Source organism: Emiliania huxleyi, assembly GCF_000372725.1.
Source record: "Emiliania huxleyi CCMP1516 unplaced genomic scaffold EMIHUscaffold_259, whole genome shotgun sequence".
NCBI classification, from domain to species: Eukaryota; Haptophyta; order Isochrysidales; family Noelaerhabdaceae; genus Emiliania; species Emiliania huxleyi.
The window spans coordinates 41,184-55,482 of record NW_005200095.1 but is presented as its reverse complement, the minus strand read 5'-3'; the positions used below and the strand labels follow the sequence as shown (position 1 = coordinate 55,482).

Here is a 14,299-nt window from a genome sequence, read left to right as displayed (position 1 = left end):
CCGTCCTTTTGGAGCAAGGGGGGATTGCAAAAGAAGGGGCGGGGCGACCACCCTGCCAAAACCGCCCAGGGGGGGTTGGCCCCTCCTTGGGCGGTCCTGGGCCCCCCCTGGGTAGAACCTTGGCCGAACCTGAGAAGCACCTTGGCCGGACCTCGGCCGGACTTTTTGCCGAGGGGGTAGGGGACCCTAAAGGAGGAGGAGGGGGTGAGGGGGATTTTTTCCCCCCTTCCTACGCACTTTTCCCCCCCCCTTGCCCTTCATCCCCCCCCGCCAAACACAAACCTCACCCCCCCCCCCCCCCTTCCAACTCTCCCCCCTTCCTCGCCGCCCCAGGTCGTGCCGCACGTGACGGACGCAATCATGGAGTGGCTCGAGCGGGTCGCGCACCTCCCGACTGACGGAGGCCAGGGGCCGCCCGACGTGTGCGTCATCGAGCTCGGGGGCACGGTCGGCGACATCGAGTCGTCTCCCTTCGTCGAGGCGCTGCGCCAGTTCCAGTTCCGCATCGGGCGTGAGAACATGTGCTTCTTCCACGTCTCGCTCGCCCCCTATTCACAGCCGTACTCTCCACAGCCGCACTGTGCACAGGTGCTTCTTCCACGTCTCGCTCGTCCCCGTGATTGGCGTCGTGGGCGAGGAGAAGACGAAGCCGACGCAGCACTCTGTCCAGTCCCTCCGTGCCGCCGGCCTCACCCCCGACTTCCTCGTCTGCCGCTCCGGCCAGCCGCTCGCCGCCGCCACGAAGCGCAAGCTCGCCCTCTTCTGCCACGTGCCTCCCGAGCACTGCATCGGCTGCCACGACGTGTCAAACATCTACCGCGTGCCGCTCCTGTTCGAGCACCAGGGCCTGACAGGCGAGCGGGCCACAGAAGGGGGGGGTGTAGTGGCCGTTCTCATAGCCTTGCTCCGCGCCCTTGCCTGCAGGCGCCCCTCTCCCCTACCCCACGGTACCCGAACCCACCCTCCCCTACCCCACGGTACCCGAACCCACCCTCCCCTACCCCACGGTACCCGAACCCACCCTCCCCTACCCCGCGGTACCCGAACCCTTGCCCGCAGGCCGCCTGCTGCAGCGCCTCTCGCTCACGCCCAAGATCGGCGGACCGGAGAAGGCCCTCGCCGCCGAGTGGACGTCCCTCGCGGAGCTCGTCGACTCGCTCACGCTCGACGTGCACATCGCCGTCGTCGGCAAGTACACCGAGCTGTCCGACGCCTACCTCTCCGTCACAAAGGCGCTGATGCACGCGTCCTTCGCCGTGGAGCGCAAGCTCCGGATCATGTGGATCGACTCGGCGCACCTCGACGAGACAACGCTCGCGTCGGACCGGCTAGCCTACGACGAGGCGTGGTCCAAGCTGCGGCGCGCAGACGGCGTGCTGGTGCCGGGAGGCTTCGGGATCCGCGCCGTGGAGGGAAAGATGCTCGCTGCAAACTACGCGCGCGAGAACGGCGTGCCTTACCTCGGCATCTGCCTCGGCTTCCAGATCGCCGTCATCGAGTTTGCGCGGTCGGTGCTCGGCGTCAAGACTGCCCACTCGGCGGAGTTCGACGAGAAGTGCGCCACGCCGCTCATCATCTTCATGCCCGAAGGCAGCCGCACTCAGATGGGTGGGACGATGCGGCTCGGCGCGAGGAAGACAATGCTCCGCTCGCCAAAGTGCCTCACCGCGCAGCTGTACAACGGCGCCACCGCCTTCGACGAGCTTTCCCGCGATGATCCCGAGATCACCCGAGATCACCCGAGATTAGGCGCCACCGCCTTCGACGAGCGCCACCGCCACCGGTACGAGGTCAACCCGGCCTACGTGCAGCAGCTCGAGGCGGCCGGCCCAGCATGTGTACCTCACTCCACCACCCAATTGCACATCCTCAGCAGCAGCTTCTCCACCCAATGCCCCTCTCCCCACATCAAAGCCTTCATATGGGCAGGCCGAAGCCCGCTCAACCCTCCCGCTTTCCCCCACCTCGGCTCTGCCGGCCACCCAAAGGGGATGGGGCCTTCTCGGAGCCGCCTCGACACCTCCCCGTAGGCGGCCGGCCTCGACTTTGTCGGCCGCGACACGACGGGCGAGCGGCCGCCGGGCCTGCGAGGCCGGCCGCGAGACCGCCCGAGACCAAGCCGAGTTTGTCCGGGACTAGGCGAGCGGATGGAGGTCTTCGAGCTACAGGGCCACCCCTTCTTCGTCGGCTGCCAGTTCCACCCCGAGTTCAAGTCGCGGCCGATGAAGCCGTCGCCGCTCTTCCTCGGCCTCCTCCGCGCCGCCTCCAAAGCCGCCACGGCCAAGCAGCCCTAGACCCGCTCGCCGGCTCAGCTACCCACAGAGGCGACGGCAAAGGCGGGTTGGGGCGATCAGGCCGCTGGCGCGGTCCCGGCATCTTCTTTGTGCATGTGTGGCGCGAGGAGGCTCATGGGTGAGAGGCGTTTTGAGGGTTGAGCGCCACCACTTGGATGCGCCCTGTGCGCTGGGCGCGCAACCGGCCCCTTTAGCGCGCGCAACGACACCGCGCGAGTGCAGTTGCGCGCAGGGCCGGTTGCGCAGTACTCGGTACCCCCGCGTTCGCCGTTCGTGTCTGAGGTGAGAGCTCTCTGGCTTCTCTTGTCTGTTGTCTCTACGTTACACGCGCGCGGGCCGCGGCGCCCCGGCCGTTTTCTTCGCGTCCCTCTGCCCTTCCTAGCAAGGACCAACATACCCTCACGCTCATCAGACTGTACTGCAACCGTACCCTGTACCTTATTCAACTCTGCGACGACCCCGCGCGTCAGCCGGCGAGGTCCGAGAAAGTCGCGAACAGGTCGCGAACGACGGAGAGCTACCAGCTGTATGCATGCATTCGATGCGTCAGAGGCTCAGAGCTCCAGCTTCGCGTACACCCGTGCGAACTCCTCAAACGAGATGACGCCGTCACCGTTGGCGTCTATCTCCCTGAAGATGGCCTCCACCACCTCCTCCGATGGGCGGGCTCGGGCGGCTGCGTCGAGGGCGACCCTGAGCTCCTGCAGGTCGATAAAGCCACTGCCGTCAGTGTCCAGCTCCCTAAAGGCGGCCAGGGCGGGAGACTCGCTCATTGCCGCCTCTTCACCCTCCATGGCATCGCTCAGCCCCTTTGTAAACTCCTCGAGGCTGATCTCGCCGTCGCTGTTCGTGTCCATCGCTCGGAACACCGCCTCGCTTTGCTCGAGGCTGACGGCGCCGCCAGCCTTTGCGAGCGCCGCTTGCAGCTCCGCAAGCGTGAGGAAGCCGGACTGGTCGGTGTCAAGCTCAGCAAAGATGGATGGACTGAGCACCGCAGTTCGCAGGCGGTTGAACTGCTCAGCGGTGATGCGCGGAGGCCGCCCTTTTTGCTCGCCGGCGTTGAGAAGGGCTGGAGAGGCGCGCAGGCCGCTGGGCTTGCTGAGTGGCGATCGAACGGAGCAGCACGCGAGGAACAGGGTTGCTGACATACACACATACACATACACACAGGATTCCTACGCCCAAACAAAGAAAAATTTCTCCGACCACACAGCAAGAAAAGTGCTCTTGCGTTACGGTGATCTAATCACACGAATGCCACGTTCGGAAAAACCCGCCGCCTCGCCGCCACCCCGCCCGCTCGCGCCCGACTTTCTACCTCCTCGTGATCGCCGTGCCGTTTGTCTCGCCGTCAGAGATGTCCTGCCTGCCGTCTGCTGCCGCCGCGCCGCCTTACCGCCGACCCTTACCGTGCCGCGCCGCCTTTACACACACACCTTACTTTCTGCTCGACCGAGTTTGCGCTGATGAGCGAACCGAGCCGCCGCCCGCCGGCGCCGGGTGCTCCGCAGCAGCCTCGCTGGGCCAGAACGTCGGCCCGCGAGGTGGGGTGCTAGTCTGGGACCCACACGTGGCGGTTCCCTTGCTCCAAGCGCTTGCGCTTCGGCGGTACTTGGAGCACTTGGAGTGCAGTCGGCAGCCTCACATCCAGGGCCGGTAGTGATCTAATCCCCCGAATACCACGTTCGGATCGCTCCTCATCGCAAACCCTGTCAGCAGTTCACCTACGGGTATGTTCGTAAGAGCTACATACACTGAGAGAGAGAGAGAGAGACAGAAAAGTTTGAAGTTTGTTTTTGAAAAAGACACCGAGCGATCGAAGGTTCGACGGAGCCCGGCCATGCTTACCGTGGCTGCCCTCCTGTCGCCCGCCGCCGTGAGGCTGGCGCCGCCGATGATGCAGATTAGCGACAAGTGCGGCGGCGCGGTGCCCTTCGCCCCGCTCGGCACCGCGGGGGGCGGCAGCTCGGCGACAACCGCCGCAATGAGCGGTATGACAGGCGCCGTCCGCCGCACACCGGGTCGGGTGCCGCAGCAGCGCAACCGCTGGCCCCTCGACCCCAACGTGAAGAGCGTCCTGGATCTGCAGCGCGGCAGCGTGGATGCCGCCCCGGCGCGAGCACAGGCAGGCGGCGGGGTGGGCGCTGCCGCTGCGCAGTTTCAGCGGCTGGCCGAGGGCACCGCCGCGGCGGGCAATGCGGCGGGTGCGGCTGACAGTGCGGCCAGCCCCGACGGCCTCCGCGCCATGATCGAGGCCACGACCGCCGACAAGAAGTCCGCCGTGAAGGCCCGGTACGACGCCCTCCTGCAGCAAAAGGACGAGCAGTTGGCCGCCCTCTCGGCGGAGCGCGAGGCCGTGTTGGCGGAGCTCGAGAGGGAGTGCGACAAGATCGACACCGAGGCGGCCGCCGCGCTGGCCTTTGCCGTGTGATGTGACATGTGAGTGCAGCAGTCACGTACAACTGCGCTTCCCTTATGCCCTTTGTGCTCTCGCCGCCCTTCTCTCGCCGCCCTGCTGCTGCGCTCTCGCCGCCCTTCTTTCCCCCGGCCGGCAGGCCAGATCGGACTGCAGTGCACCGACTGGGCCCTGCGGGGACCCGCAGCTTTGAGATCAAAGGCTTTGTGTGTTGTGTCGGAATATGATATATGTGAATGTGTAGCCACCGGAGAGGGGTTAGGGGCCACGTGGATTGAAGATCCCTCACACCAAGATCGTGCAGGGCGGGGACACATGTCCCTAAATCCTTCATAACTTTATACCACCCAAGTGCCAAGACAGCTTGGAGAGCTCCCGGTAACGCTACATTTCGTAACGACGTCGTCGCTACATGAATTGTTACATGTATTGTCTCTCTTGTATTGGCCATCTGCCTCCTGCAGCCTCTGTTGGGGCGGAATGCGCGGGGTTTTCGGCGCGATGCCTCCGGCTAGTACACGGTACTGCTCTGCCGCATACTCTCCTGCGCTCGCGTGACGTGTGGGGCGCACGCACTGCGCTCGAAAGTCGCGATTTGGCAATAGGCGCTCGAGCTGGCGCGCAGTGGAGGGGGCGCCGCGCAGGGGGATCGGGGGGGTGCGAGAGGGGGCGTGGGTCGGGCGCGCACCGGCCGGCTCCGGGAGCGGCCGTCACGTCGAAGAGGGGACCTGGTGCTGCTCGAATGACGACGCATGCCGCTCTGCTGTGCCGCCGATAGCCCCTCTTCCGAGCCGGCGCGTGGCGGCGAGCCGCGGCCAGTATCGCTGGTGCGGTGGAGGCGGCAGCTTGCATCGGCCGGCAGCGGGTGCGGCCATCACGTCGATGAGGGGGGGTTGTCGGCGACTCGTGTGGCTCGAGGCCTACGCTGCGCCGCCCAAGCCCTACTGCCGATCCAGCGCCTGGCGTTTGGGGCGAGCCGCGGTCGTCGTCGCTGATGGTATATGGCGGCGGCGGCGGCGGCTCGCCCTTCCCTCCGGCCGCAATTCCGATCCCGCCGCGCTCGCGGGAGGTGGCGCGTACTGGCGCGTACACCTTACGCCCTTTCTCCTCAACGGCTATCCGTGCTTGCTGTGCCCCTGCGTGGTGTGTTTCAAGTTCTTACAACCCAAGGTGATAGAGGGCAAAAAGATCGATTGCGCTCTTGCCGATCCGCACCTACCTAGGCTCTTGGGTGGCGCGCCCCAGCTCTTCACAACGAAGCTGGTTTTTTACGCACTCTCTTCCCCACCCCACGCTGCTCGCCTGGCCTGACGGGCCACACATAGATGAGGTTGTTTCGCCGGCCGCCGCTTGGCGTTTGTGCCGTTGAATCCACGACGCGCAGGCAGTGCGCCCGGCTGAGCGGCGTTTCGATGTCACTCGATGGGGCGTCGCCTCACAAGGTGTGGATCGCTATGATGCGCAAGGTCGCACAGCCCGAGTCCTTCCTCCCGGAGGGAATGCCTGTCTCGGTGGAGCTGCACGCCCCGGCTGGCTCAGGCCCGACATGGCGCTGCCTGACCTTCACAAGGCAATGACGCGCCACCTCGTACGACTCGGAGGTCGAGGAGCACGTGTACGTCGACCGGCTTGCCAAGCAGATCCGCTTCGTGCCGCTGCGCCCCGACGGAACCGAGTCTGAGTCCGAGGTGGTCAACGCGCTGCTCCAGGCGAGCGCGGCACGCCTCCAGCAGTAGCCTGCGCCTAGCACGTGAGGCGGCTTCTGAATCTGTGCCGCTTATAGGAGGCGCCTGCGAGCCTCGAGTACTTTTCCCGCAACCGCCGGACCGGCGAGCGACTCGAGTGGCGGCCGCGCTCTCTCGCCGTTCGCCCCCCCCGCGCGCGGTGCCTGTGAGGCGCGCCACGAGCCCGTGTAGGTCCGTTTCGGCCGCGGCGCTGCATGCCGACTTTGAGATGTCGCGGACCATCCAGCTGGCGAGGGAGCTCGAGGCTGCCGACGCGGAGGAGGAGGAGGCCGACCTGGCTGGCGGCGCCTGGAGCTGACGCCGGTAGTTCAGAGCGCCGGCGGCGTGCGGATAGAGCGCTCTGGCGTCTGGGGGATATAGGCCAGCGGATCCGATTATGATGCTCGCCACCTCAGACCCTCGCGCTGGGGCCGGTGGCTGGGCGGACGTGGACCGCACACAAACAATGCGCGATTTCTTTTCTTCTCCGAGGACCTTTCCCAGTAGCTTCGCTCTTCGTCTTGCCGCCGCCTAGAGATCCACCCGGCCCAGGTCGCACCAAGGTGCAGTAGAGACCGGACACAGAGAGATAACCTAGTCGTTGCTGCTCACACAAAAGCGCAATCCCGGGATCAGGTCGCACGCTGCTCACGCCGTCTCGATGATCGCTGCTCTCGCCGTCAACGCGCTGCTGCCCGGTGCGCCGCCGCCGCAGACCACAGCGACTCGGCGCGGGCTCCTTGGCGGCTTTGCCGCTCTTGTCGCTGCGCCCGCCGCCAGCCACGCCGTCACCGCACGGACCGGCCTTTCCTCGGTCTTCACGGGTGAGTACGACGACCCACAGCACCCGGGCTGCTTGCGCTCAATCAAGGTGGGCGGCGCACCCATGCTGCCAAGCGGCCGCCGCTCGCGCAATCCGCAGGCCGCCATCGCCGGCGTCGATAGCGCGTGCGATGCGAGGCCTGAGGCGTCGGCAGTGTGGAAGCTGACTGGCTCGGTCGCGGAGAGCGGCGAGTCAATCGCGATCGACTTTTCGCCAAAGGGAGGGCCAAAAGACCTCCTTGGCGTTTGGGAGGGCGACGGCATCAAGTTCCCTGACGGAAACAAGTGGACCAAGGTCCCGAATGGAACACCGAGCCGCAGGCCCGCTAGCCTCGCGACTCTCAACTCGGACTAGCTGCGCAGCCGGCCTTCACGGCGAGACGCGAGGTGGGGGCTCGGCCCTCGCCGGGAGATTCGGGACGCCATCCTTGAGACAGTGCTTGCGTTGAGGAGCACACTTGAGCACAACAGACAGTGAACACGTAAGTCGTCGCGGTGTCGGGTGTTGCGCGAACTGGGGATCTAAAACACGTGCCGAGATAAGGAACGCGGACGACTGAATACTCGGGGTCTAGTGCGTAGTGGTGTCAGAGTACAGAGAGAGTCGAGTCAGAGACGTAGGATTCCTATGCTACAAAGGCCACGGCGTGGACCAGAGATGAGGACCCTAGTCAACTCTGTGGACGGTCATCCGTGTACATCGTCAACGTCATCGAATTTTACCTACGACTAGTTGCAAAAAGGATCGCTCCTCATCGCAAACCCCGTCAGCAGAGAGAGTCCTCCTCCGGGAATGTAATCGTAAGAGCTACGTACACTGAGAGAGACGCCGCGCGTAGGGCCCTTAGGGGCCTAGAGAACACAACCCCCTCTCTCTTTTCTCCCAGTAAGCTAAAAGTACGTACACTGAAAAGTCTGTGGTGCAAAACCGCCTAAACCGCCTAAAACTGGTAACTGCGAAAAATGCTGTCAAGGCCAGCTCGGCACCATCTACTCAAAAAAAAGTGACGTAGAGCACCCACTTTTTAAGCGTTCCGTGCACACACAAGGTCTGTGTGCGTGCACCGCCAGCTTCTCAAGGCCATCGCGCGAAAAACGACGGAGGAGATGCATCCTAGCTGTCGCCACCGAAGGCGACTCGACGCCGCTGAGATCGTAGATCAAGCTCTGACAGGTCACACGTCGCTCCTTTGACGCCGACGTGACTCACCCGTGCAGAGCGCATCAGGGCACGGTCTCGACGCGCTCGGTACGACGCCTGCGACCCGTCTCGGGTCAGGTGGCACGACGCTCATCGCGCCTACCAGCGCTGCCGTGCTGGCTGCCACGACAAGGTCGAGCACGCTTCTATACGCTCGCCGAGCCTTCCTTTCCATCCCATTAGGCAGCCTGGGAACGGTGGCGGTCAGAGGCAAAGCCTACGAGGGGTGGTGATACCACATGTCACGGCCACCGCCGGCTCGACCCCACGATAGCCTCCGAAGGCTGACTTTGCGGCACCATCATCGGACGATGTCGACGAGTTGGGTCGCTCTCGCGGTAGCCAGATGACCTCTCTTCCTAGGAGCATCGGCCATGGCCTCAGGGAGCGCGGGGGAGGGCGCTGGAAGCAACACGGAGCTCCGTTGGAGACGTTTTCAAGATTAGCGTGTCAGAGTGAAATGGCACTAGCCTGTCTGCTATTGCCGCAGCCACTTCACAGCGCTCCTGTGGGAAGAGGCCCAGGGAGGAGCAGCGTGAGCTCCGCGAGACCGAGGCCCCCGCGAGGTTCACAGCGGGTCGGCTGGGGCATCCAGACAGGTGTGGACCGTGAGTTGTGAGGAAATCGAGGGACGCGACCCACCTCGCCACAGACGGTCCCGCGCCGCGCCTGGTGTCGGCCCGACCGCCCTGCGGCCCCAGCTACCAGCTGGCGCCGCTCGGCTCGGCTGGAGCTGGGGCGCCCAAAATCGCGGAGCCGGCGACGTCCTCCGGCCAGCAGCCGGATCCGGCGTCCGACCCGCCCCCTCGGCGACCCGAGATGGTCTCCCCGACCCCCGAGGCTTGACACACCGCGCGAGGGGGGCAGCCCAGCTACCCTGCACCGCCCAGGCCGCCCTCTGCGAGCCCAGGCACGCCGTCGAGAGTGCCGACGCGATGTCGACGATTTTGGTCTGCGAGACGGGGGCGAGGAGCGGTGTGAGGGCGCCATGTGCCCGGGCGGGGGACGGGCTAAGGGGCCGCTACACGGGCCGCAGAGCTCACCAGCGCCGGCACGGTGGCGCTGGTAGCGATGGTGCTGCTTGTGGCCGCCTTTGGCAGTACCTGACCGAGGGCTGACTCGCGACGGAAACGGGGCGCCGGGTGGGGGGTGCGGGGAGGAGGGGACGCGCCGCGAGAGGGCGGGAGGGGCGCTCTCACGTCTGGCTGGCCCGCCCCGTCCCCCACGGGGTCGGGAGGGTCGGTGGTGCTGCTGTGGCCGATGCTCCGCGTTCTATCGCTGCAGAGGGCAGGCCGGCTCTCCCGCCCGCTCAGGCCAGCTCTCCCGCTGCGGTGCAACTACTGCTCCCGTGCGCCATCGCCGCCCTCAATCAACAGTGCAGAGACGGCCTCAAAGATCGCACGCTGGTCGCTGCGGCTCAACGCGGACAACACATTCCTCAGCTACCACCGCAACGCTATTATCGCCACCGTGGCGGGCGCCGCGATGGTGCAGTACCGTAAGGGAGAGGGCCGGCCGCCGCTCGCGGCCGCCTGCCTCTTTGCCATCGGAGGCATGTACATGTACGTTGGCTCCTTTGTGTACGTGCTGCAGGCGTGGCGGCTGCGGACCACGCTGTCGGTCTCGCCCGCCCAGTTTGTGCTGCTCACGCTGCACGCGGCGTGGCCTCTCACGTTGTGGAGTGTCGCCCTGACCTGCCTACTCGAGGCGCGTGCCTCTCTTCACACCTCTCCAGTCTCCCGACAGCTTCGCGCGCACACCTCTTCTTCACGCCTCTCTTCCTCCACACCTCCCGCAGGACACGCCCTCGTGGCTGCTCAACGCGCTGGCGCGAGTGGAGAGGCGGCTGCCCACCGCAATCCACCGCTCTCTCTTCCTGCAGCCAGAGTCTCTGCGGCCGGTCGTCTCCCTGCTCGAGGTGGTCTTCCCACCCCACTCCTCTCTCAGTGCCTCTGCTTCTTCACCCCCACCTGTGACTCTCTCTCTCTCTCGGCAGGTGGTGCACGCGCACGAGAGCAAGCGGCTGCAGAGCGGCGCCATCGGCACGGCTGCCGGCGACACTCTGCGGACGGCGTGTCTTCAGCACCAGAGGGCGTGGCTCTAGGCGCCATTGGCAAGGCGTACCGGAACGTCGCCGCCGACGGCAAGCGGGTGCGCTCCTACCAGGAGATCGACCGAGAGCGGCGCCGCACCTCTCGGCGGGCGCTGCCCGAGTCCGGTCCGGGCGACGCGCGCGACGAGATGGCGGCGAAGCGCGAGATGAGCGCCTCCTTCGGGGTGGTGCTCTCCGACCTGGACTACGTCGCGATCATCTGGCTGCGGCTCGGCCGCATCGCCGCGCTGCACGCGCAGCTGGCGCCGCTCGCCTCCTCGGCCAAGGTGGTGACGACCGAGGACGCGATCCCGCTCGTCGAGGTACTTCCTGCCTTCCCCGCCTACCTGCTGCCCTCCCCGCCTACCTGCTGCCCTCCCCGCCTACCTGCTGCCCTCCCCGCCTACCTGCTGCCCTCCCCGCCTACCTGCTGCCCTCCCCGCCTACCTGCTGCCCTCCCCGCCTACCTGCTGCCCTCCCCGCCTACCTGCTGCCCTCCCCGCCTACCTGCTGCCCTCCCCGCCTACCTGCTGCCCTCCCCGCCTACCTGCTGCCCTAGGCGGTGAGCGAGACGGCGGACCAGCTCGAGATCGCCCTCGAGGCCGAGACGAAGCGGATCCGCGACCAGTCGCTGCTCCGCTCGTTGCTGCCCGAGGTCTGGCATCGCGTGCTCTTCACCGAGCTGGCACGCCCCCGGGAGCCGCACAGACGGTCCGTTGCGGGCAGCAGACGCACACCAGCGCTGTGGGTAGGCCCGCCTCGAGGAGGAGCTGACCGCCGTGCGCGCGCTCAGCCGGCGGTGCGAGGCGGTGCGGCACGATGTCGGCTGAGCTCACCCGTGATCACCCGAGATGACCCGAGCGTAGGTGCGAGGCGGTGCGGCACGATGTCGGCTCGCGGACCGACGGCTGGATGGACGGCCAATCGCGAGTCCCGGACGAGTGGCATCGGCCGGTGGAGCGGCTGGACATGGGAGGGGAGGAGGAGGCCGTCAAGAGCGCTCTGCTCACCTCGTGAGAGGCGTTACGCGCAGTTTCTGTCATCAAAAAAACGGTTCAGTCTTGCTCAAAGCACAAAGGCAAAACACGACGCTCTCCACTCGTCTGTGGTCGTCTCTGCGGAGTGCGCGGTTGACAGGGCGTGCAGGGGGTGTGCCGAGGTGCACACCCCCTTAACGTAATCACACACTGGTGACGCCGACATATTCGTTTATATTCCCCTCTCACGTCTCCCTTTGCCCTTATACCCTTGGCTGAGCAGATCTACCTGCGAGCTGATCTCTTTGCATTTTCTCCCCTAGACATCCGCCCGCGCCGCGCGCCGTCTATGGACTATTGGGCGTCTAGTGCAGCCACTGACGGCACTTCGGCACTCTATTCCAAAGGAGCGGTCGATGCCTCATGCCTCGCCTTAGCCTAGTAAGAGTTCGGGTGGACCCGCGCACTGCTTAGCCCTGAGGGGGGGGTAGTGTGTGTGAGGTGGTGTAATGTTGTCCCGTTTCAGGCGGCAGGTCAGGGGATTAGCCGGGAACAGGGAAGGGTTCGGCAGCTCAGCCGGGGGCGTCTGCAGGCAGCCTTCCGCCCGCGCCGAAATACACAGCCCTCCCGGGCCGACGGGGTTCTCCTTGGATCGGGCCCCGCTCCCCGCTAGCAGTTTCTGTCATCATTTTCAGCACTTGGAGTGCAGTTATCAGCCTCACACTCAATTTTCAGAATTTACAAAGAGAAATCCAAACGCGGCGTGCGACCGTGAGACGCGGAATCAAAGCCGAGAACACGATGGCGAGCCCTTCGTCCACGATCACTCGCTTGCTTTTTTCGCTCCAGCCTCTGTGGGGGGGCGCGGGGGCCCCCGGAGGCACCGTGCGCCGCGCAGCAGTGCGGAAACGGGGCTCCGGCTCCGTTAGTCTCCGTTAGCACCGACTTCCCGAATGGTTACGGTTGGTTAGAGGGCAGATTTGGAGAGATCTCAAGGAGTACAAACAGATAGACCCTCCAACCATCAGAAAACTCCGACCCGTACTGACCGCCGACAGATCACTCCAGACAGCACCGGCGTGTCCGCGACATGTCCGCGACACGTCCCGCAGGTGCGCGGCCGGGCTTCCTCCATGACACATCCCCTCCATGACATGTCCGCGACACGTCCCCTCCATGACACGTCCCGCAGGTGCGCGGCTGGGCTTCCTTCGCGGCGACCCTCTCCTCGCCGTCGAGCAGCCTGCCGGCCTGGCTTGGCGACTCGCTGCTCATCTCCCTCCAAACTGGAAGCTGACTGAGGCGGGCGGCTATCAAGAGTACGAGCTGCCAGCCGACTCTCGCGTCTACCAGTGGCGCTACTTCAAGTACACGGACGAGTACAAGAAGGGAGAGGAGAAGACGGTGGCGCCAGCGCCGCCCACGCTCTTTCCAGACAATGCTCGGCAATGCTCAGCTTGCACGGAGCACGGGGACGCGATGGCAGTCAGTCGAGACCAGTGCTCGAACTTTACCGGTATGGGAGTTTTTGGCTAATCAAACCCTAGGCCTGCACTAATCAAAAAGTGGTATGGGATACCACCTGCCTCACGGAAACCAAAAGCGAGTCCGAGTGCATTTTTGCGGCTAAATCGGCGAAATTGGCAAAATACCCGGTATTTTGCGGGTATACCTGTAAAAATCCGGGTATACCCGGGTAATACCCGCACTTTTGCATGGCTTCGCCTCCTGGCACCTGGGACCACACCCACAGCCGCTACACTAATCAACACTTACGCCTACCACTTTCGCATACCACTATACCATACCACTTCAAAGTTAATCAAAATATCACCAAATACCGGTCTCATACCGGTAAAGTTCGAGCACTGGTCGAGACACCGGAGCGGTGCGGAGGCGCTCCGTTGTCTTCGTCGTCGGACAGCACACAAGCCATCGGCACTACCAGTGCCGCGACGCGCACGGGCCTCCGTCACAGGCGCCTCGAATGGGCCTTTTCCGGCCGCGCCAAAGTGCTCGCCAAATATCTCGACCATCGCAGAGCAGACTGTGAACTTCGCTACGACGCTGCGGCGGGCGTGGGGCGTGCACTTTGCGCGCGAGTTCGCGCGGCACCGCATCCGACGCGTGGTGTTCGTGGGGGCCCCGCGGCGACAGCCGGGCAGGCCTCTCGCGACGGCCGATGGAGACTGGCCAGCGCTGTCGGCGGGCGAGTTTGCGGCGCACGCGCTGCGCGTAGGCGGCGCGTGGGCGGGCGGCCCGCCCGGCCGTCGGTGAGCACCGGACGCGAGGGTCGGTCGGCTCTTAACTAGCTGTATATAGTCGCGATCTGCCGGCGTGCGTATGAGCTCACTAGCTAGAGCTCACACTAGAGGCCGTCATCGCATTCGCCTTCCTGGGACCCAGCGCTGACTTCTGACTGTCGTTGCTGTCTCTCCCCCTTCTCGACTGTCTGTGCTTGTGCGTCTTGGGTCCGGAGTTGTGCGTTTATGTGAATGAGCGGGCCAGCAGCGCGGGCGGTTTTCCGGCTTGGGTGCTCGCGGCTCCCTACCTCGCCCTCGGGCCAGGCCCGATGATGTTGCTGTCCGTGCTTTCCGGCTGGCACGCTGCGGCGTTGTCGACAAGGAGTCGCACGACCCTGCTGAGCGGTGTCGTGCAGCAGCAGGAGCAGCAGCAGCAGCAACAGCAGCAGCAACGACAACAGCAAACCGACTCAGAGACTGGACGCATGCTCTCACAGTCAGACACGCCGCTCATCGACGCGATACAGCGG

General features: G+C 65.2%; 7 protein-coding genes across 7 annotated transcripts in view; 5 read left to right on the top strand and 2 right to left on the bottom strand.

Annotated features, from left to right (window-relative positions):
* Positions 1-2,294, top strand: part of EMIHUDRAFT_73959 (hypothetical protein) — a gene marked incomplete at both ends in the record, with an annotated part of 5,063 nt that extends 2,769 nt beyond the window's left edge. Inside the window, 5 exons of the mRNA XM_005777650.1 lie at positions 334-521; positions 589-883; positions 1,110-1,675; positions 1,745-1,836; positions 2,125-2,294. Of these exons, the coding sequence (XP_005777707.1) occupies positions 334-521; positions 589-883; positions 1,110-1,675; positions 1,745-1,836; positions 2,125-2,294 (1,311 nt within the window). The remainder of the gene's footprint in view (positions 1-333; positions 522-588; positions 884-1,109; positions 1,676-1,744; positions 1,837-2,124) is intronic.
* Positions 2,295-2,860: 566 nt separating this feature from the next.
* Positions 2,861-3,271, bottom strand: EMIHUDRAFT_47692 (hypothetical protein; the record flags this gene model as incomplete). Its single annotated transcript, XM_005777649.1, has 1 exon — positions 2,861-3,271. A coding segment is annotated over one exon (411 nt), but the record flags the coding sequence as incomplete, so codon positions are not given.
* Positions 3,272-4,125: 854 nt separating this feature from the next.
* On the top strand, positions 4,126-4,957 carry EMIHUDRAFT_443695 (hypothetical protein). The gene has a single exon (XM_005777648.1). The coding sequence runs from the start codon at positions 4,135-4,137 to the stop codon at positions 4,723-4,725; it is 591 nt and encodes a 196-aa protein (XP_005777705.1). The 5' UTR covers positions 4,126-4,134; the 3' UTR covers positions 4,726-4,957.
* Positions 4,958-5,462: 505 nt separating this feature from the next.
* Positions 5,463-6,753, top strand: EMIHUDRAFT_237905 (hypothetical protein; the record flags this gene model as incomplete). Its single annotated transcript, XM_005777647.1, has 7 exons — positions 5,463-5,537; positions 5,629-5,707; positions 5,780-5,973; positions 6,153-6,221; positions 6,312-6,398; positions 6,494-6,552; positions 6,627-6,753. 7 exons carry the CDS (start codon positions 5,463-5,465, stop codon positions 6,751-6,753), a joined length of 690 nt encoding a protein of 229 aa, XP_005777704.1.
* Positions 6,754-7,095: 342 nt separating this feature from the next.
* Positions 7,096-7,611, top strand: EMIHUDRAFT_115614 (hypothetical protein; the record flags this gene model as incomplete). Its single annotated transcript, XM_005777646.1, has 1 exon — positions 7,096-7,611. The coding sequence occupies one exon, from the start codon at positions 7,096-7,098 to the stop codon at positions 7,609-7,611; it is 516 nt and encodes a 171-aa protein (XP_005777703.1).
* Positions 7,612-9,717: 2,106 nt separating this feature from the next.
* EMIHUDRAFT_115613 (hypothetical protein) lies at positions 9,718-11,566 on the top strand (the record flags this gene model as incomplete). The annotated part of the gene is made up of 7 exons (XM_005777645.1): positions 9,718-10,077; positions 10,256-10,375; positions 10,454-10,532; positions 10,562-10,872; positions 11,109-11,204; positions 11,302-11,348; positions 11,416-11,566. 7 exons carry the CDS (start codon positions 9,718-9,720, stop codon positions 11,564-11,566), a joined length of 1,164 nt encoding a protein of 387 aa, XP_005777702.1.
* Positions 11,567-14,073: 2,507 nt separating this feature from the next.
* EMIHUDRAFT_457603 (hypothetical protein) overlaps positions 14,074-14,299 on the bottom strand; it is a gene marked incomplete at its 3' end in the record, with an annotated part of 6,290 nt that continues 6,064 nt past the window's right edge. Inside the window, exon 13 of the mRNA XM_005777644.1 lies at positions 14,074-14,124. Coding sequence (XP_005777701.1) covers positions 14,074-14,124 — 51 coding nt within the window. The remainder of the gene's footprint in view (positions 14,125-14,299) is intronic.